Source organism: Varanus komodoensis, unplaced genomic scaffold (genome assembly GCF_004798865.1).
Source record: "Varanus komodoensis strain SLA01 unplaced genomic scaffold, ASM479886v1 scaffold2, whole genome shotgun sequence".
In the NCBI taxonomy this organism is placed as follows: domain Eukaryota; kingdom Metazoa; phylum Chordata; class Lepidosauria; order Squamata; family Varanidae; genus Varanus; species Varanus komodoensis.
The window spans coordinates 1,637,291-1,657,271 of record NW_025335568.1 but is presented as its reverse complement, the minus strand read 5'-3'; the positions used below and the strand labels follow the sequence as shown (position 1 = coordinate 1,657,271).

General features: G+C 57.5%; 2 protein-coding genes across 3 annotated transcripts; one reads left to right on the top strand and one right to left on the bottom strand.

Moving 5' to 3' along the window:
* The first annotated feature begins 7,232 nt into the window (after positions 1–7,232).
* On the top strand, positions 7,233–10,795 carry ANKRD53 (ankyrin repeat domain 53). Its single transcript, XM_044429311.1, has 4 exons — positions 7,233–7,426; positions 8,123–8,287; positions 8,929–9,049; positions 10,041–10,795. Exons 1-4 carry the CDS (start codon positions 7,245–7,247, stop codon positions 10,776–10,778), a joined length of 1,206 nt encoding a protein of 401 aa, XP_044285246.1. The 5' UTR covers positions 7,233–7,244; the 3' UTR covers positions 10,779–10,795.
* Positions 10,796–15,143: 4,348 nt separating this feature from the next.
* On the bottom strand, positions 15,144–19,631 carry TEX261 (testis expressed 261). Of its 2 annotated transcripts, XM_044429563.1 has the most exons (6): positions 19,508–19,547; positions 19,023–19,102; positions 18,378–18,531; positions 17,801–17,868; positions 17,056–17,158; positions 15,144–16,430 (listed from the first exon to the last, which is right to left on the bottom strand). In XM_044429563.1, exons 1-6 carry the CDS (start codon positions 19,530–19,532, stop codon positions 16,315–16,317), a joined length of 546 nt encoding a protein of 181 aa, XP_044285498.1. In that variant the 5' UTR covers positions 19,533–19,547; the 3' UTR covers positions 15,144–16,314. The 2 variants fall into 2 exon arrangements, with proteins under 2 accessions (XP_044285498.1, XP_044285497.1); XM_044429562.1 differs by having other exon boundaries at positions 19,023–19,631.
* Between the last annotated feature and the right edge of the window lie 350 nt (positions 19,632–19,981).

Sequence of the window (19,981 nt, the reverse complement as noted above, 5' to 3'; positions counted from 1 at the left end):
ACTTTCACAGGACAAAAGCGCAGCAACCTTGTTGTTGAAAGCCGTAGCCCACCACAAGAGAAAAACAAAAGGGTATCAAATGTATAAATACATAATCCCTTGGCTATGAGTTATAGATGTTCAAAATGCAGCATAGTCTCTGTCCCATTTCCCCCACCCCTTTGAGTTCTTTTAGGCCTGGCTCATACTTTCTCCACTCATTTTTTGTTAGCTGCCAAAGCGAATGTGGTTACTGGTTTGGCAATCGGTTCATCTTTGCCTGCCAAGATGGTTCAGTAGGGCATCTCTGGCAGGGACGGAGGAGTACAGATCAGGAAGTCCGACTGAGGAATGCATCTCTGGACAGCATCTCTCCTCAGTCCTGGGAAGGTGCTTGAATTCCCGGTGCCGCCAGTGTGGAAAGAGCTGTGCTGGCTGCTTCTCCGAGACTGGAAATGAGTAAAGGGGGAGCAACCTGGAGAGGCCGGATAGGCGGTATTCGGATGGTGCTGCAGCTCCCGCCCCCCTCCAAAATGCTGCCGCCAGATGGCCAGAGATGGCCACCTTCAGAGCAAGGACGCCCATAACCCTCCCCTTGTGTGCTCAATAGATGAGGAGGAGCGTCTGCAGCGCCCCCGGACTCTCACAAAGTCTTAGGTGGTGGGGGTGTTACTGAATCTCCCTCTGGAAAAAGCAGGGGGCATTTCTTCGTTGTGGCCTCTGTGCATCGCACACATGGGAGCTGCGCCTGCGCACGGCCTAGGCCGGAAGATTAGAAAGCTAACGGCTTTTGGTGGGAAATGCTCCGCTCCCCTCCCCGCTGCAGTATAAATAGAGCAGAGCGTCCGCCATTTTACTCAGTCTCTGCGACCGCCGTTCGCTGTGCCTCGTGCCTGCTCCTCTCTCGCTTAGATCTCGCCACGTGCTCCTTTACGGTTATCTTGTTCAACTTACCTTTTCCTCGTTATATATCCCCGTTTCTCTTTTCCTTGTTGTAGCTCCTCTGTTCCTTCTTTTTCTAAAAAAACAAAAGCAAAAACCAAAAATATTACTTACCCTCTGTACTATCACCTCTTTTTTCCTTTTTGCGATGGCACAGCGGGCGGCATTCCGCAAGTGCGGTGAGTGCGGCCCCGAAATGTCTCCTGCAGACCCGCACGACTTGCGCCTCCTCTGCCTCGGCGAGGGGCACAGGGCCGACAGGTGCGGGCATTGCCTGGCCTTTACCAAACAGGCCAGGAAGAACAGGGAGAATCGTCTCCGCAAGTGACTTTGGGACCAGGCCTTGCTTCAATCCGACCAGCCGGTCGCAAGGCCTACCCCCTCCTCGGCTGCGCCACCTCAGTGCCCCACCTCTATCCCGGCTGCGCCCCCTAAGCGCCCCACCTCAACTTCGGCCGGTCCGCTGCAGCACCCTTCGGATGAAGGCACTGCTCCAACGGAAGTGCAACAGCTACCTTCTCCTCCAGCCAAACAAAAGGAGAAGCGTAAGCATTCAGAGCCGGAAAGGCCCTCCGGCCATAAGAAGCCGAGGAAAGAAAAGGCAGCTAAGGCAGCCCACAAGGGCAAGAAACCCGATCGCCCCAAACACCGAGGCTCGGGCTCGTCGGGGTTCTCAGTACCGACTGCCGCCACGGTACCAACTCCCTCGGGACCGGCCCTGCAGTCCGCAATGCAGGTGACGCCACCAGGATCCCCCAGGCCTGTTCTTCGGCCTGAGAGCGTGTCTCCTCCACAGGAGCCACCGCTTAGGGAGTCCATCTCTGATGGAGAAATGAGAGATTCCCCGCCGAGGCAACGCTCCCCGACACCAATGCCTGCTGTGGGGCCACCTGAGGGACCAGACTCTCCTCCTAGGCGTAGGAGCCGTTCGTCGGAGCACCGTGCAGATGGCTGGGCTATGCACAGCTATGGTGGCTATCCTGCCTGGAGCGGACTCCATCCATATGCCTTTTTTCCTCCGGACCGTCGCTCGCCGTCGATCCCGTACATTCCGTACATTCCACTTCTGGCTGTACGGAATGCAGACCTCCACCATCTCCTGAAAGCTCTTCGTCCAGTGAGCATTATCGCTACCATCAAGACTCAAACGAGTCGGAAGTCGACTCCACGTCTCCGGACGTGGCTATTACTTCCCAAGACCCGGGTTCCCCGGATGAGCACCATGTTTCTTTCTCGGAGCTGGTTTCTCGTCTAGTCCAGTCACTGGAGATAGAGGCCTACCACCACCCCGGGCCCAGCACAGACCAGTTTTACGACATCATCCGAGGGGAGCAATCTGCCACCGTTGCCTTACCGTTGATTACCACGCTTCGGCAGGCAACGGTTCAGCCCTGGGACCAACCACAGGCAATGTCTCGCCGGTATGAATCTATGTACCGGGTCCGAGAAGACGACATCCCGTTCCTGCTGCGCCACCCAAAGCCTAATTCGGTGGTGGTCGAGTCGTCCCAGGGCAGGGACGCTCGGGGACGTACAACACCCTGAGATGAGGAAGGGAGGAAGGTCGACATGATTGCGTGCCAGGTCTACATGGCTGCAGGACTCGGTTTGCATATTTCAGATTATGAGGCTATACTGGCACGTTACCAGTACTTCATTATGCAGAAGCTGGAAAACGTCGTCTCCTCCCTCCCGGACCAGCAGGCAGACCTAGCCAAGGTCTTCTTAAATGAAGCAAAGCAGGTGGCCATTCAACAGTTGTCTACCGTGAGACATCACGTAGACACTGATTCTCGGGCCATGGTCAGCGCTATCTCCCTCCGACGACACGCGTGGCTCAGGAACGGCAATTTCCCTGAGGAAATGAAGAGGAGGATAGAAGAAATGCCATTCGATGGCTCTGGCCTCTTCCACGCGAAGACCGATCGGAAACTCAGAGCCATCCACGAGTCCCATATGACGGTGCGTCGAATGGAACTCCCACAAGCAAAACGTAAGTGGCCATGGTCCAGACCCTACGGGCACCAGCAAGATCAGCCTCGCCAGCAGTTCCACCAGCGCCAGCAACATAGAAGGCAACAGCTCAACAGCGCTTCTCCCAGGGCCGTAGGTGGTTCGACACCGAGAAACGCCCCCATTGATGGTCCCAGCGAACCAATTCATCTCTCCAATTCCCACCTTCCCCTCTCCCCTTTGGGAGTCAGCTCCAAAGTCGACTTCCCATTTGGGAGGCCATTATATCTGATAGGTGGGTGCTGTCCATCATTCAGCTCGGATATAGAATAGAATTCGACATCGTTCCACCGTCGAGCCATATCCAATTTATACCACCATCTTCGGTTCTGTGCGATGAAATCCTTCACCTTCTTCATAAGGGAGTGATTCGACAACTCTCTCACACTGATGGGCTACATGGATTCTATTCTAGATATTTTACAGTGCCCAAACGGGACAGTGGTCTTCGACCTATCCTGGATCTAAGAGGAGTCAATAAATATATCAAACTGAGGAAGTTCCGGATGACCACTTTACAGAATATTCTTCCGTTGCTGAGGGAAGGGGATTGGTTCACCTCATTGGACTTGAAGGATGCATATTTTCATATTTCTATCCATCCTTCCCATAGATGCTTCCTTTGTTTTACTGTCGGATCCGATATTTTCGAATTCAATGTTCTACCATTCGGACTGGCTGTGGCACCGACAGTCTTCACAAAGTGTATGGCCCTGGTTTGCGCCCACCTACGGCTCCGGGGTATACAGGTCTACCCCTATTTAGATGATTGGCTAATTGTGTCACGGACTAAAGACAACATTTTAGCGGCTGTCCGTGTGACTTGTGCTTTACTTGATGACCTCGGACTCTGTATTAACCTTAAGAAATCATCACTTATTCCCACACAGGTCATCGATTTCATCGGAGCACGTGTCAGCTCCACCCTGCAGAGAGCGTTCCTTCCTCCGTCCCACAGGGCCACCCTGTGTACGCACGTCCATCGGATTCGAGGGCAAAGGACAGTTCAAGCCATCACTATACAAAGATTGTTGGGACACATGGCAGCCTCAGTGGCCACTGTGCTGCACGCACGGCTCAGGCTCCGCCCGCTCCAATTATTTTTCAACAACTCGTTCCATCCGCAGCGGGATCTACAAACCAAGCTTCTGCGGATTCCATCTTCGATCCTTCACACCCTGATGTGGTGGACTATTTCCCGCAACCTATCTGTAGGCGTTCCGTTCCGCGCACCCCAACCGACAGTGACAGTGTACACTGATGCGTCTCTCATCGGATGGGGTGTGACATGCACAGGACTTCGGGTCCAAGGGGCATGGACCCGACAGGCAGTGGCGAGGCATATCAACTTCCTCGAGCTTCTAGTGATTTTCAGTGCTCTCAAATCTTTCGAAACCGTCTTACACCGCCAAGTTGTACAGATTGCGTCCGACAGCATAGCTGCAGTTTTCTATGTCAACAAACAGGGCGGGACAAAGTCACCTCTCCTGGCCCGTTTGTCAATGCAAATCTGGGACTGGTGCATTCCTTGGGACATCATGATGCTGGTGGTTCATTTTGCGGGAACCGACAATGTAGAAGCCAATGCACTGAGCCGACAGATGTCAACTACCCACAAATGGGAGTTGGATCGAGTGGTTTGCAACCAGCTGTTCCAGTTATGGGGACAACTGGTTATAGACTTGTTCGTGACCCGGTCAAACAGGGTGTGCGAACTGTTCTGCTCCAGAGCGGGGCTGGGACTGGACTCGAGGGGAGATGCCCTAATGATCGACTGGAACAAACTGTTCTTCTAAACGGTCCCTCCAATCCCACTCCTCATGAAGGTAGTGTCGAAGATCGTGCACGACGCCCCAGGAATTCTGATAACCCCACGGTGGCCAAGGCAACCCTGGTTCACCACTCTCCTCACTCAGTCCAGAGGAGTTTTTCGACGACTTCCACTTGTTCCTCATCTGTTAACACAACACAACGGGACAGTCCAACACCCGGACCTGCTCTCGCTGAAGCTAACAGCGTGGTGCTTCTGATAGATCTGAATTTTCCATCGGCTCCGTTGCCGTCCCGATCGATGCAACCAACTCCTCCCTTGGAACCGTCAAGGTCCGTTTCGGGACTGACAGTGTTATCCTCGGATATCCAGGCAATTCTCGAATCTGCACTACGACCTTCCACACACAAATCATATTCAGCAAAGTGGAGAAGATTCTCTTTCTTTGCCAATGCCCATTCCTTCTCTCCAGAGTCGGCTTCGATCGAGAATATTTTGCAATTTCTATTCGACCTTCATCGCTCGGGACTCAAGGCTTCATCTATAAAGATTTAGGTATCTTGCATTTTCGTGGCAGCATCCAGGGGTCATCTGTTTTTTCTCAACCCCTGATTCACCATTTCCTTAAAGGGCTACAAAATTTGCACCCGTCGGTTCGACCTGTTATGCCGACGTGGAGTCTTTCTGTTGTACTTCAGGCCCTTACAAAACCTCCATTTGAACCTTTGGCAACAGTGGATTTGTGCCTAGTTTCATGGAAAACTGCCTTCCTGGTTGCAGTTACTTCAGCCAGAAGAGCCAGTGAACTGTGTGCTCTACGCATAGACCCACCGTTCTCGAACTTTCACAAGGAAAAGGTCATTCTCTGAATGGACTCCACGGTTCTTCCCAAAGTGGCTACACCGTTTCATTTGAACCAAGACATCGTCCTCCCTGTGTTTTTTCCATCTCCGTCGACTCCGATTGAGCGCTCTCTCCATACGCTGGATCTTAGGCGCTGTCCAGCCTTTTACAGGTCTCGCACAGAAGCGTTCAGGAATTCCAACAGACTTTTCGTCACGGATGCTGCTCATGACAAGGGCTCTCCAGTCGCATCTCGGCAACTGTCCAAATGGATCGTGCAGACCATAGTCCTAGCATATCAACTGGCAAAGCTTGACTTGCCCTCACTTCCGAGGGGGCATTCTGCGCGAGCAGTAGCGCCTCGTCGGCCGTTGCAGCAGGGGTTCCCATTCAGGATATTCGCAAGGCTGCAGCTTGGGGTGCTCCATGTATTTTTGCCAAGCATTATCGGCTTGATGGCCAGAAGGGATTGTTCCTTTTGTAGAGCTGTGCTCTCTGCCATTCTTCACTAATGACACCTTCCCTCCTCCAAGTCTGGTAGGCTTGCTAATCACCCGTATGTGTGATGCACAGGGGCCACGGCAAAGAAGAGCAGGTTGCTTACCTGTAACTGATGTTCTTCGAGTGGCCATCTGTGCAGTCACACAACCCACCTGCCGGCCCCGCTCGGTGTTGGTGAGTGGACTGTTTTTTCTTACTGTCGGTTCCGTGTTATTCCTACGGTACCGTTTTTTCTTGCTGTGATGCTGTTTTTCGAACGTTAGGGGGCGAACGTCGGTCTTCAAGACTGAGTAAAATGGCGGACGCTCCGCTCTATTTATACTGCAGCAGGGAGGGGAGCGGAGCGTTTTCCCGCCAAACGCCGTTAGCTTTCAATCTTCCGGCCAAAGGCACTGCGCAGGCACAGCTCCCATATGTGTGAATGCACAGATGGCCGCTCGAAGAACATCAGTGACAGATAAGCAAGCTGCTCATGCTGGCGCCATTAGGCTTCTTAAAGGAACCGCAGCGAGGATTATAAAATAATTCTCTAAGCCAAAGGTTTCATATAATGAGTTCCACCTAGAGTGAGAATTTGTGAAATGGAATATGGATTCCACCTCATGACACGGGGCAGAGAATTTCTTTGACCATCTGCTTAGCTCTGTTTGCAGAAAAAATAGGCAAAGGCCCAGGGCTAAGCCCATTGGTCCAGCCAAGTGTACGCATGCGTGAGCTTTCCTCTTCTTCCTCTTCTTCCCAAATACTAGTTTGAACTTGGCATATTCAGGTGCACTTCTTCTGTACAGAATGTGTTCAGTTTACTCAGTAGCCTAGCTCATTATTACCTCACCTGCTCAGGGTAGCATGACCCAGAGTTATCTCTCTGTAATCCTGCAAGGAGGATAGACTGTGGTGGGTTCAGTGTTCACCCAGGCGGATTGGATTTGATTCGTTCTCTTAGACTACAGCTGCCCAGCTGTCCCGCGCAGCATAGCCTCCCCTGCAGGGATAAATTGCAGGTGCAAAGCGGGTTTGGACTGTGCAGAAGCAGGGTCAGCCCTGTTGAGTAAGTGCTGCGGAAGCCCATCGGTTGCTGCTGCTGCTGCTGCGTTTCCGGGGAGTGCCTGGAAGCTGAAGCACGAGCCGTTCATACAATTGACCCGCGCAGCTGTGGGTTCCTTTGCTCCCATATCAGGGCTTCTCTGCACTGCACATGGCTGCTCTGCACCGGCGGCTGGACTGCCTCAAAATGCTCATTGAGAAATTCAAGGTCAGCGTGAACGTGGCCAGCGTGACGGGCTGGAGGCCCATCCACCTGGTGATCAGCAAGGAGGGCGGGAGCACCGCGCTGGACTGCCTGCAGTACCTCATCGGCAAAGGGGCGGACATCAACGTGTGAGCTGTGCGGCCTTTGCCCCCCCCTGCCCCCCCCGGGCACAACCCGCAGGGCGTAAGCGGGTGGGGTTGTCCCCTAAACCGGAGCCTTAAAACACGCACGAGGAGCGAGGCGTGGATTGCATGGCGCACCGGTGCCGAGGAGGCCGAGGCGATGGCGGTAAACGCCCGGATGCCTCCGGGCAGCCGAGGGCCCCCGCCTGAAGACCAGGAGCCCCCGGCCCTCGTCCTGTCGGCCTCCACAGCCAAGGGGGTCTGCGAGTGGGTGCTGGCTGGGTAGCACACGGGCCTCTCCTCCAGTCCCCCTTTCCTGCGTGGGATTCCCAGGCCGTAGCCGGCAGGCCAGTGGGGGGACACAGAGTGCTCGCTTGCCAAGGGCGAAGGTGAGGAACGCGTTGGGCCCCCCGGAGGAAGCCGTGCCGCTGTGCAGCTGTGAGGCCCTGCACTGTGACCCTGCTGTTGCCCACGGGCGGCTGCTCTGCTTCTGCACTCGGACCTTTCATCGCCGGTGCACAGATCAGAGCCTGTGGCTCTGTGGCACCGGAAGCTCTGCAGGTGTCTCCTGGCCTGGCGGGCAGCGGGTTCCGCCATGTTCTCTGCCAGCTGCTCCCGGAGTGCTTGCAGTCTCGCTCAGGCAAAGCTGTCTGGCCGCTTCTGTCAAAGTGCATTACTGAGGCCTGAACCCCCCATTCTCAGGCAGAACCACGCCGGGGTGTCCCCTCTTCACAAGGCAGCGAGCGAGGGGCACGAGATGTGCGTCAAGGCACTGATCGACGCGGGCGCCAATGTCCACGCCACGGACGGAGAGGGGCACATGCCCATCGATGTGTGCAGGATGTGGGGCAGCAAGACCTGTGCCCGGTGAGTCATTCCCCTCCGGGCATCGTGGCCAAGAGGTGGTGCCGGGTGTCAACGACACCCGCCGAACAGCCAGCCGTTGGCCCTGGACCATGGCCTCCCGGTTGTGCTCAGTCGGGCCACAGGTCCGAGTCCAGAGGGAAACGGCCCTGGAGTGGATGCGAGTCTCTCACACGCTGCGGGAGACGATGTGGAAAGAGTTTCTCAGTGGGGCTCTGATTCTGGAACGGATGAAAGCAAGCCTTGCTTAAAAGAATGTAGCACATGCAAATTCCAGATCATTCCGTGAGTTCTGTTGTCAGCACATGCCGCTGGCCCCGAGCAGCCGGCACGCTGCGTCGAACCCGGGAAGCGTCCCTTGTGCAGCCAGTGATCCTGCAGCCATGCTAGAAACACCTGTCCGGGATCTCTTGCCACGGCTGACCGGCCCGTGGCCCTCTGCCTGCCGTTCTCCACACCCCGCCTGCTCCGTTCTTTCGTAAGAACACGAGAAGCCCCGTGGCTCAGACTCGGGCTCCCTCCGGGCCGGCCCTCCGTCCGCACAGTGGCAAAGCTCAGCTTTGGGAGCTCACGGGAACCCCCAAGCGGGATGGGTGCAAGCCCCCGCCCCCCCAGCAACAGCGGCACGGCACCTGTCCCCGCAGCTACCTCGCCAGTGCCATGTGGAAAAGGGACAAGGCGAACCTGGCTCGGGAGGTCTTCAGACTGAATGCAATCAAAGCGGAGTGCGAGAAGAGGCAAAGGGAATTCCTTAGAAGAGAGCAGGTAAGAGACATCACAGGCGAACACCAACGAAGCCCCCTCAGTCGCTGTGGATGTCGGCACCCCCGTCTCTCCCTATATAGGTTGGCAGGCACATTTGAAATGTTGGGAAAGTGCCGCTGGCACCATCACAAAATGGCTGCAGTAACGAGTATGGCTGGCTGTAAACGCCCATTTCACAGAAGGGCAAACTGGTGAGGCGAAAGGTCAAGGAGCTTGACCGGGAGCTTGAGGGAGAAGCGGAACCGCAGTGGGAAACCACGGACCGCTCTGGCCCCCCGCTGCCACGCCTCCCTCTCACGCCACCCGTCCATCACCCAAGTGCACCCACCCTCCTGTCAGAATCGCTCCCGCCCGAGCACGCCCGGCCGGCCTCCCCATGGGTGGCCTTCCCCTTCCAGGGGCCCCACAGGCCGCCTCCCACGTGCCGGGCCATCCCCAGCTCTTGCCTGGCCGCCCTGCTGCCCCCCTCCCCCGTCCCCCTGCCCCACACATTCTGGCAGAAGAGGTCCGTTGGCTCTTTCCTCTCCCTCGACCCCAATGTGGCAAAGCACAGCACTGCCCTCCAGCAGCCTCCCATCTTTCCATCCAGGAATGTGTCTGAGGAATAAAGATGGGAAGCAGCTGGAAGTCAGCGCCAAACTGGGAGGCTCCCCAGCCTCCTCCTCCTCAAAACCACGTTCAAGCCACGTAAAAGGAGGCGTGGGGAGAGCAGGGAGGCGCCTGCAGGGCCAGTGGGGCCCATGAGCACCACCTTGCTGATCCCCAGATCTTCCCCTGCCCCCGAGCCTGAGCAGCAAGATGAGGCCGTGACTCAAGGGGGTCGCCATCTCCGCCAGCGTGGGAGCCTCTGCTCCGCCTGAGCTGCTCGGCAGCCGTGCCCTTGCACCAGCGAGACGGGTGGGAAACCCTGGGCCCGGCCGTGGCAGCGGGTGATGGCGCCAGCCTGCCTGAGCAGCCCCCTCACCTGCTTCTCTGGGGGCTTTCGTTGCAGAGGGAGTTGGACATCTTCAACAGCCTGGCCTTTGAAAAGTGGCTAGCAAAAAAGAACTTTCCCCTGCCCTCCGGTAGGATCTTGGGCTTGCTGGAAAGCAGGCGCCCGCTGTCGGTGGCCCTCCAGAAATACACAGGGAAGACGGCCAGCCTGGCCTCCTGCGCCAGCCGCACGCTGGCCAGAGCAGCAGGCTTCGACCCGGGCATGCCCCAGAGGAGCCGCAGACGGGAGTCGTGGAACGGCAGCCCCAACCCGGCCTCGGTGCCAGTCACGTGCATCGCCCGCCCAGTCACCGTCCGGCTGGGGGTGGACCCGGAGGAGCCCCAAGACCACGACTTCACCTCCTTCCTGTTTCTCTTCCGGAATGCCTTTGGGGAGCCCGAGATCCAGGTGGGCAACATGGAAATGGTCTCGGATGTGCCCAAGCTGCCTTTTGACGTCATCGCAAGGAGCCTGTTTCCCCGGATGCAGGGCAGCCGCCTGGAGGTCCCAGCAGGTCTGCGGCCCGCGCACCTCCTGGACCTGAAGCACAGGCGCCCCCCGGGGCCAGAGCAGGTGTGGACAGACCAGATGGCTGTGAGCTTGCGGCAGACCCTCGACCCGGCCTTCCTCCGTGCACTTAAGGCCCATCTCTCCACCTACGCTGACCCCAGCGTGCTGTCTCCGAGGGGGCAGTCCGAGTGTGCCAGCGACCGGCAGGCTGCCTCAACCCTGGGCAGAGGTGGCCACAAGTGCTAGGCCCTTCCGTGCTCTCAGCTGGTGGCTTTGCTCGGCGTGCCTGCCTGCCTCGGCAGCGTGGCGAGATCTGCATATTCCCCTTTTTTCCAAGAACCGTTCTAGTCCTGTGAGGATCAGTTATGAAATAACCACCCTTGAACTGGCTCCATGGTCTGATCTGTGCAGATGGTCATGAGTTTAAACTTGGGAAAGAGCACCTGGAAAACGGGGCGCTCCCAACCCTCCTGTGTCATTCTGTGAAAAGTGACCAGGTAAATGATGTCCAGCCAGGTGTGCTCCGCTGGGAGGAGTGCCGATTTAGGGGCTGTATCCGTGCATACCCTTTTCCCGCATAACCTGACCAGAGCTTTACAAATCCCGCAAGAACACTTGCCAGCCTGTTGCTCTCTTGGTCTCCCCATGCAGAATCGGGGCCCCTAAAGAACAGTCTGTCGGCCAGATCAGACGGCCTGGGAATCTCCTTAACTTGTGAGACGAGACAGAGCTGGAGTAGAAGAGCCAGGCCTCCCATACACCCATTCCGGGGGGTGGGGGCTGCAGCTCAGCGGCGGAGCCCCTGCTCTCCGTGCAGGCCTCCAGGGCAGACCTCCTCCTCTCCAAGTGGCACCTGGAGTGCGGCCGCCACCACCGCCAGTGAACAGCGGCAGGAGGGTCGGGCCCATGTGGGGCTCTGCCTGAGGCAGCTTCCTGTGCTGTTCCAGCCACTTGGCTCTCCCCCCCCCGCACCCCCTTCACTGCCACCATGGTGCAGAAACCCGGCGTCGTGTCTATGGGGGAGCAGGACAGCTGGTTTGCCCGGTTTAGTGGGTGGCCTTGGCTGCAGTGAGTTGCAGTGTCTCTCCAGGATTTCAGCTCCTTGGAGATGCTGCTAAGGACTGTTTGTGGGAGCTTCTGCACCCCCCCCCCCACACACACACGTAAATGGTCTGCATCGCATTAAGGGGAACCCTTTCCACACTGCTCCATGTAAAGCATGGTCAAAGCCTCACATTTCTGGCGCGATCGTCGTCTTCCACACTCAACGCAGGCTTTGTGAGGGCACAGTTCCTGGGGAGAAGCCCCCCTCTGTGTGTTTTGGCATCATCCGATGGCATGCTAGTGAATCGCGCGCTCTACACCCTGCCGATCAGTGTGGCTGTGTGTGTTTTTCTTCATGAGCTACAGACTTGGGGCTACAGCAATAAAGCACAAAAGTTAAGAGCCAGGTAAATTAAGTATCTATGTATCCTTGACAATTGGCTGCAAAGTCCACTGTGTATTAATCATGAATCATAAACCTCAGGCACAGAGATATAACGGAGAGTGAGCAAGGGAGTGAGCTAGCGCTAGAAAGCCAAAAGATGTAGGTGAAAGCACCACAGGACTGCCTGGAAAGAACGGCAAAATGTGATCCACAATAGTGGATCGTATGTATTAAAAATAAATCTGTAAGACGTGTTTGCGTGAAACATGCACTTCAGCCACAGACAAAAGCCATTCTTAAGATCGCCCTGGGCCTCGCTTTGTTCCTCCCTTGCTGATCAGCAGCCCTACCAGGTTGCTTGGGGAAATGGCACTGGGGGGGGGGGTGTTTAACCCTTTCCCGCTCTATAATCCATCCCCCAACGTTGTTCCGAGCTCTGTGGAGAAGGAAGATGGGAATATCCTGATGGAAGATGGGGAAATTCTGTTAAAAGTGAAAACTAGAGTGTAGTTATGCCAGTAAAAGGTATTGCAGCCCAAGCGCTATCCCAGGTGTGGTAGGGAATTAACCCTTTTGCCGTATCATACCTGGGTGAATTAGAATACGAACACCCCGTACTTCCGACGGTCTGGTAAGGAACCTCGGGTAGTTTTGCTCTCGTCCCAAAAGCATGCCAAGAACTTGCTCCGTTCTGCAAGGCTGAGGAGCTGCCATTCATGCCAGTGGAAAAGTGCGGCTTCCGCCCCCGGAGGCCGGCAAGGTGCTCGATGCCGCTGTCCAGGGAGACGGACGAGGGGTCTGGCTTGGAAACATCCTTCGGCATCAGAGCTCATTTTCAGCCAGGTGCTGGTCAGGCTTCAGATGCAACCTATGAGCGCCTCTGATCCCACCAAGCAGGATTCGGGGGGCCAGTCCTGATCAGTGTGCAGGTGTCTCGCATCAGTCTTGCCAACGCTGGCCTCCAGACGCGACGTGCTGGCTGAGGGGGCCAGGCACTGCGACACATCTGGAGCAAACCAGGTTGGGAGAGGCGATTCTGCAAGAAGCTGGCCGGAAGGCTGCGCACTCCGCATACGGACTGAAACCTACGCAGCACAGCCCGTGGAGCGCAGCCTCGATGTTTCCCGCAACTCGGTGGCTGAAGGCATCTGCCTTGGGCTCGCAGGAGGCAAAGACCGGACGGCTGCTTTGGGAAGCAGCATGTTGCCCCCTTCGGAGGCACCCGAGGAGCCTTCCCCACGCGACCTGTAATTTCATGTGTCTTCGGAGGGGCTGCGTGCAGGCCGAGTGCAGAGCCAGGCAAGCGAGGGGCTGGGCCACCCCATGCGAGCCACTGACCGTGCTGCTCACACGCGGCGGCTGCTGCACTGAGTCGGCCTTGCCACGTTTGAGACCCGGATCCCCACAGCCGAGGGGAAGAGGCGCAAGCCGTGGCCATGAGGGGGCCTGCGGGGGCCCAGGCCCTCCCGCCCTCAGTGCGTGGCGCCGCTGGGTCCCCGGGCAGCGCCTCGCCCGGAGATGGACGGGCCTCGCACGCTGCGCAACAGGTTCCACTCAAAATGCGCCATTTCGCCCGCAAGCCAATAGTAGCAGCATCCGAGTCGGGGGAAAGCCACACCTGCGTACCAACAGGGCTGGTGCCCAGGGCACCCCCGCCTCCTCCCACGCACACCTTCCCACACCCGATGACACTGCCACATGCCGTCACCTCCAATTTACGGCGACCCCATGCAAGGAGGCCGTCTCGAGTCCTGCTCAGCTCTTGGGAAAGCAAGGCCAAGGCTGCCCTGATGGAACCAGTCCGTTGCAGAGCTGCTCATCCTCTGCCTTGCCTTCCCAAGCGTGGCGGTCTGGCACACAGAGCCAGCCTGGCGAACCCTCCGTTCGCTCCAGCACCTGCTCTGGGTTTGCAGATGCCACGTGAAAGCACACAGAGCACGCAAGGGAGAGAACAGCTGACGGACCAGAGCTCCCAGCTCCCGTCACTGGGCAGCAGCGCCACATTTGAGTGGCTCCACTGAGGGACGAATAGCTACTGTGGGATCCCACATACTGGTGGGGGGCCTTCCAGGGAAGGGGCCGTGCCAGGGATGTGTGGCGGTGCGTAGCACACCGCATGCTCTCCCACTCAACTGCTCCCACGCACCCCGGCAATCCCCCCTCTCTTCCCCCACCCCCCAGGCATAACGGCTCTGAAGTTGGGACCCTGGGGGCCGGCACCTGGTTCCCAGCACGGCCAGCTGAGCGCCCGTGGGAATCCCCCAAGCAGGGCAGGCACAGGAAAGCCGCTCACACGTGCTCTCCAGCAACTAGCATCTCCCCCCGCCACGGTTCCCTCTCCTCTCTGCTCCGCATAGGCTTTAAAAGTCTTCATTGCCACCAGCGGAAGGTCAGGAAAGGGGCCCCGTCACCCACGCCGGCACCAGCCAGCGCTTCTAAAGGCCGAACTGCGGCCTGAGGTGGGCCGGGGCCGAGCAAAGAGGGACGCGGGCTCCCTACCCACCCCAGATCTGAGCCAGCGTGAGCGAGCCCAGCTCCTCCGGTGCAGGCAGCCGGCCTGGCCACGGAGCGGCGGCTGCACACACTTCCGGGCAGACCCAGCCTGAGAACTCACCATCACATGGCCAAGGCACCCTAATGGGGTTCCTCGGCCTACTTTAAAGAGACTTTTGGAACAAGGCTCCTCCGACCAGGAAGTGGGTCGGCCTCGCTCCTGCCCAGCCCATCAGCTTAACTGGCCATCTTGTGCCCTCAGAAAAAGAGGCGCTTGACGGCTGCACCATGTCCTAGAAAGAGGACTTCGCCTCACCTGCTTCCTATGCAGTGAGCACTGGGGAGCAGGGAAAATGAGCAGGAACGCCACCCAACTGGAAACTAGGAGACTCGGAAGGCCATTGGGATGCCTAATACTCCAGGGCAGGGGAGAAACCTCCACCTTCCGGCAGCAGAGCCCCCGTTAGGTCCAGATCAGCCTGGAACCATCCAAAGCAGGTGCTGGATCACCCCGAAATACTTCTGCCCTTTCAGCCCCCCCCCCCCCACAAGCCATGCTTCTGCCTGAGCAACAGAGCAGGAACAAGGGCTGGATCTCCCGCACCGTTCTGGCCCTGACCCTTGCTGCAGACGCTGGCGACCGGGGCCTCGGTAAGGCACACCTGGACAAACGGCGCGCTTCGCCTTCCTGGTTTTTAAGGCAAAATTTACCTAACACTTTTATTAACACAGATCGAGTGTAAAACAGAACCAAACTTCCGTAATTTTGAAAGAGAACAAAGTGATTGGCAGCCACACCATGGCACCTCTTCCTTTCAGCTGCTTAGATGGTTCTGGTAGCTCGGAGGAGCTGCTGATCCACCACCCCAGAAGGTGGAGGCAGGGGCTGCGGGCGGCCTCGGGGGCGAGACGCCACGAAAAGCCCTTTGCGTTCCAGCGCTATCCGCACCCTGTCGCCATTTCTTTGCAAGCAGCTGCTCCTTCCCTGATATTCTCACGTGTCTGCGCAGCCCGATTTTCGCCCAGTGTGGCAGGTTCCAAGTTAATGAAACCTTTCCGAGAGAGGGATGTGTTAGCCACCTTCACTTTCGAACGGGGCTTCCCATTCGTAAAACTCAAGCGCTGAAGGAGCGGTGGAGATCTAGGAATTCTGTGCAAATAATCATCTCTAGCTCACCATTTTGGAAGTCTACAGAGACCAGAAACATCTCCAAAAGGAGATGCCTGGTAAAAGGGAGCAAGAAAAGCGATTCTCGTGTCCTCGTTCCAGAGGGCAGGCTCCATTTACACAAAAGCTGATTCAAGGTTCACCTCCAAAAATATTATCCAAGATAGGGGCAGGAGCTGGACCTCCTGCCCATCTCCCTACCACAAAGTTAGGTACATATTTTACAAGAAATGCTTACAGAAGTCCACTCGCTCCCTCGTGTCTCCAAAGAGTTCTACAGAGAAACACACTGGAAAAATTCTGGTGGCAGGAGAATCCACGTGCTGTGATTGTAAGTCCGAGGGAACCCCATCCAGCCTCGCACACCTCGTGTCGAGAAGGACAGTGTGGAAATGCTTTAGCTTTCAGAGGAAACAATGGCAGCTCAGCACACGGCTCCATCCCGCATGTGGTGGAGACAGGGCCCAAAATTCCAGGAGGTCATCACCTTCCTTGAACACACCTGCCTCACTGGCAAAGCAGCAAAGGACGCCTTCCCAGAACGCGGGCTGGCAGGCCCATGGCTGCTCGCCAAAGGTCCCTGGCGTGTCCCCTGGACAGACACAAGGGAGAGGTGGCATGCCAAGGCGCAGGTACCTCCAGCTCTGTCTGGACGAGAGCGCACATGTGCAAACAGAAGACGCCGAGGGGGGTCAGTAGATCTTCTGGCGGCTTGGCAAGATCGCTTCCTTAATGAACGAGAAGACGACGAGGATGCCGGAGCGCTTCCCCCGCTTCCCTTTGGTGAAGTAGTTCGATACCACGTCGTCTGCGGAGGCAAAAGGACAGGGCAAACAATGACTCGGACTGCAGTCAGGTAAGCTGCGTGGCCCCTTCACTACCCGCTGCCTCAGTCTGGGAGGAGAGGGGCCCCCTCGTGGCGGAAGGCTCCACTGTGGCCCACAAGCATCGTGTGGCGGGACCTGCAATTGCGACAGGCCACCCGCCGCTGCGCAACCAAGATGAGGCGGCTGCTACCACGCGGCTGGGGTGGAGGCGGACAGGGCTCTTGGGATCCCACGCAGCCACTCGCCCAAAAAGTCAAGTTTCCGGACCTCAAGCTTACATAAGGTGCGGGTGAGGCCGTATGAAACCTGAAACAGCTGGGAGGACGGACAGGGGAAGGAGGGTTTGGTGCCCGGGCAGTTCCTCCCCCTGCGTGGCTGGCAGCACCTCCCCTGCCCAGACCGCCACAGCCGCCCTCAGCTCAATCTGCACAGCCGCTCCCCGTCTTCCATCTCGCTCAAGAAAATTAAATCCCAGATCTGGAGCGCTGCAAAGATAACGGAAACCGCTCCATCTGTGTCACTGGTCCCAACTGTGGCAGCGCCGCCACCCCCCCCGCCTCCCCGCCCCGGCTATAAAGGATCTGCCCTGGCTGTAAGAAAAGTGACCTCCAGGCTGCACGGTGGAAGGCAAGACGTTTTCGCCCGCTGACAAGGAAACGAAGAACGCAAAGGGGATTAACCACAAGCAGAAGGTGAAGTAGGCAAGGACCTGGGGATGGAACAGGGAGAGGGTGTCAGCGAGCCCCTGCCGCCAAGCCGGCCCACCCAGCAGCGCGCACGGCACGCCCCCACTGCTGCCCCGCACAGCCACGCCGGCACCGACGGCATCGCGATCGGGCCCCGTCCCCGCTTGGTGGCATTTGCAAACGGCCCCGGGAGAACCGCACGCAGCACGGGGGTGGGGAGGTGAGGTGGAGGGCCTGCGTCCCCCAGAGCATCGCGTGCCCAGACCCAGCCCCGCCCAGCCTCACAGATGGGCTGCAGCAGGTGCCCCCGGCTTGCCCTCTGTGGGCAACAGACCCCCCCTCCCAAAAGCAGAAACAAACCAGCAGAAGCTCACGGGCCTCTCCACTGAGCAACCTCCCACCTGGGTCGCGGTCGTGCGCCCGCTGACACGGGGCGAAGAGCCACCGGCCGTTAACCGAGTGCGCGTCGCCTCGGAGGCCCAGCGCGCACGGAGCGGGGTCGTGCTTTCCGCAGGGCCCGGCAGGCTGCCCTGCTGAGCCACGGAGCATCAGAGCAGCCACAGCAAGAGCAAACCCCCGGCTTCCGAAGGCCCAAACTGCAGCATGGCACCTGCTCTCTCCTCCTCATGCAGCAGCCCCAGACGGCCGTCCGTGGGAGCGCTTACCTCTGAGAATGGGTAATACTCTTCTGCAAAATACTGGAAAGCTAGGTAGTGGTTCAGCACAACCAGCACTGCCAAAGGAAAGGCAAGTTTCTCAGGTTGCCCAGTGTGAAACCTCCCCCCGGCACCAGCCCCCCCACCCAGTAGGGCCTGCGAGCAGCCACGGAAGGCACCGCAGAGCGCTGCAGCGGATTGCAGCCTGCTCGTGGCCGAGCTGAGACTCGAGTCAGGTTTCAGAGAATCTCAGGTCTCCTTTTTGAAAAATGCATGTTTCTAGCCCTGCTTGTGGCAACGTATTGGCCATCTGCCTTAGGTTTCACGGGAGCTGGAAACTCCCATAATACCCCAGCCAGTAAGCGGCTTGCAATCTATTCAGGCTAGCAGTCTGGGAGCTATAGTCCAACCTATCCAGAGGGCACCATGTGGAAGGTTGGTGCAGAACTTTGCTCCTCAGCCACATGGGTTATATAGCCCAAAAGCCAAAGCAGGGATTCTCAAGTCTTAAAGGTCCTGCCCATGTACAGCTATGCAGACTTTTGACACAAGGAAAGCTGAGAACACCACCTAAAACGGCACTCACCGCAGGACAGGATGAAATTTGGAGAGGTGAGCATGATGAAGGGGAAGGTCTGCAGCAATCCGAAATAGACCAGGTTGGTAAACAGGCCCACGCCAACCATGAGGCCTGGGAAGTGTTCGAAGAGGTACAGTCCAACCAGCACAGCCGTGGAGAACTAAAGGAAAACACAGGCCAAGACCGCTTCAGCCGGCCTCACCAAGCAAAGGCCCATTTCGAGGCGTTCCCTCAGGCTCTGGCAAACTTATGCAAGTGCATGGAATCTGAGATCTCGCCGGGTTAAAATGCAAAACATAGATTTCCCCCTAAAGTGAGCCACATGGGGCAGCTGACAGCCATGCTCCCCTTGGAAAAGGAAAAGGATACCATGGGGGTGGCTGTCCCTTGACCGGCAGATGCAGACAGGTGGTCATCCTCCCCCCACCTTAGATTTGTTTTACTCTGGAGTGTGATGCGTTAGCGGACTCCCAGGCATTTGGCGTAAGCCATGTAACAGGTCCTCCTGCCTTCAACTTGGAATGTGTGCCCTGGAGGAATAACCCACCCTCACCCTGGACATCCCGGGCTTGGGGTCCACAAGCAGGACGTGTTTACGCACACAATCCGCTCGTCACGGGCAAAGATCAGGGAAGGCAGGCAGAGGCTCACCCAAATCATATACTTGATGATCCTGCTCGTGGCTACTGTGTACTCTTCTATCAGTTCTGCCAAGTAGTACAAGCCAGCCGCTGAAACGAAAAGGAGCCTGTTGGACACCGATGTCAGCTCAGGAAGAAGGCCAACCACTCCTTCAGTTCTGGCCACGTAGCCTCTTGCTTGTGAATTCCAAAGCAGCAATATAATTATAACCAGTTCCAGGCTTTGGTGTCTCCGGGAGCAGGGCAGCTCAGGTTCTGCCATGCCCAACTCGCTTCAAATGCTGAAAGTCACTGAACATTGAGCTTACTAACTGCAGCTGTCTCATGTTTCAAACACTGCACCTCCGAGCATTTCCAGATAGTTCTTTCCTTGCACAGCAAGTATGTATTCCTTGCTCTCTAGCACATCCCTTGTTCTAGCACTCAAGAACCTCCCTCTTGTGCTGTTTCTTGTTCCAATTCCTGCCCATACTTTGATTTGCAAGTCTTTCTTACTCTGCTTAACCAGTGAGTGCAGCATCCCCACGGGATCATTACTAGATGAAACAAAGAAATTATTTTTCTCTCTTTCCTATAATAGCAGAACCCAGGACCACAGTATTACAACCCAGGAACCCGAGCGGGACAGCCAGACAGCGCCGTGGCAGGCCTGCACGCGAGCTCCCAGCCCGCAGACCGTGCAGAGGGGCGAGAGGCATTCGGGGGGATCCGCCGCGCAGCGGCACCGAGCGACCGCGCTCCGCTGGCCCCGGGCTCGCGGCGGGAGGGCTGGCACGGCGGCCTCCAGCCGAGCGGCAGAGGACGCGGGGCGGCCTTCGCACCGCCCCGGACCAGGCGGAGGGCGCCGCGGGGCCAGCGGCCTTCCCGAGTCGGCCCGGGCCGGGCGGACGCCCCGCTCCGCCCCGCTCCGCGCCCCGGGCCCTGCCCGCCGCAGGCCAGCGCGCCGGGCCCTCCCGGGGCACGAGGCCG

Bases quoted from the DNA above. Each gene is read 5' to 3' on its own strand.
- ANKRD53 (XM_044429311.1), top strand. From the start codon at position 7,245: ATGGCTGCTCTGCACCGGCGGCTGGACTGCCTCAAAATGCTCATTGAG. The intron at 7,427-8,122 runs GTGAGCTGTGCG...CCCCATTCTCAG, and splicing joins AAAGGGGCGGACATCAACGT to GCAGAACCACGCCGGGGTGT. The intron at 8,288-8,928 runs GTGAGTCATTCC...CTGTCCCCGCAG, and splicing joins GGCAGCAAGACCTGTGCCCG to CTACCTCGCCAGTGCCATGT.
- TEX261 (XM_044429562.1), bottom strand. From the start codon at position 19,274: ATGGCAGAACCTGAGCTGCCCTGCTCCCGGAGACACCAAAGCCTGGAA. The intron at 17,869-18,377 runs GTGAGTGCCGTT...TTCCTTTGGCAG, and splicing joins AAATTTCATCCTGTCCTGCG to TGCTGGTTGTGCTGAACCAC. The intron at 17,159-17,800 runs GTAAGCGCTCCC...TTCCATCCCCAG, and splicing joins AGTATTACCCATTCTCAGAG to GTCCTTGCCTACTTCACCTT.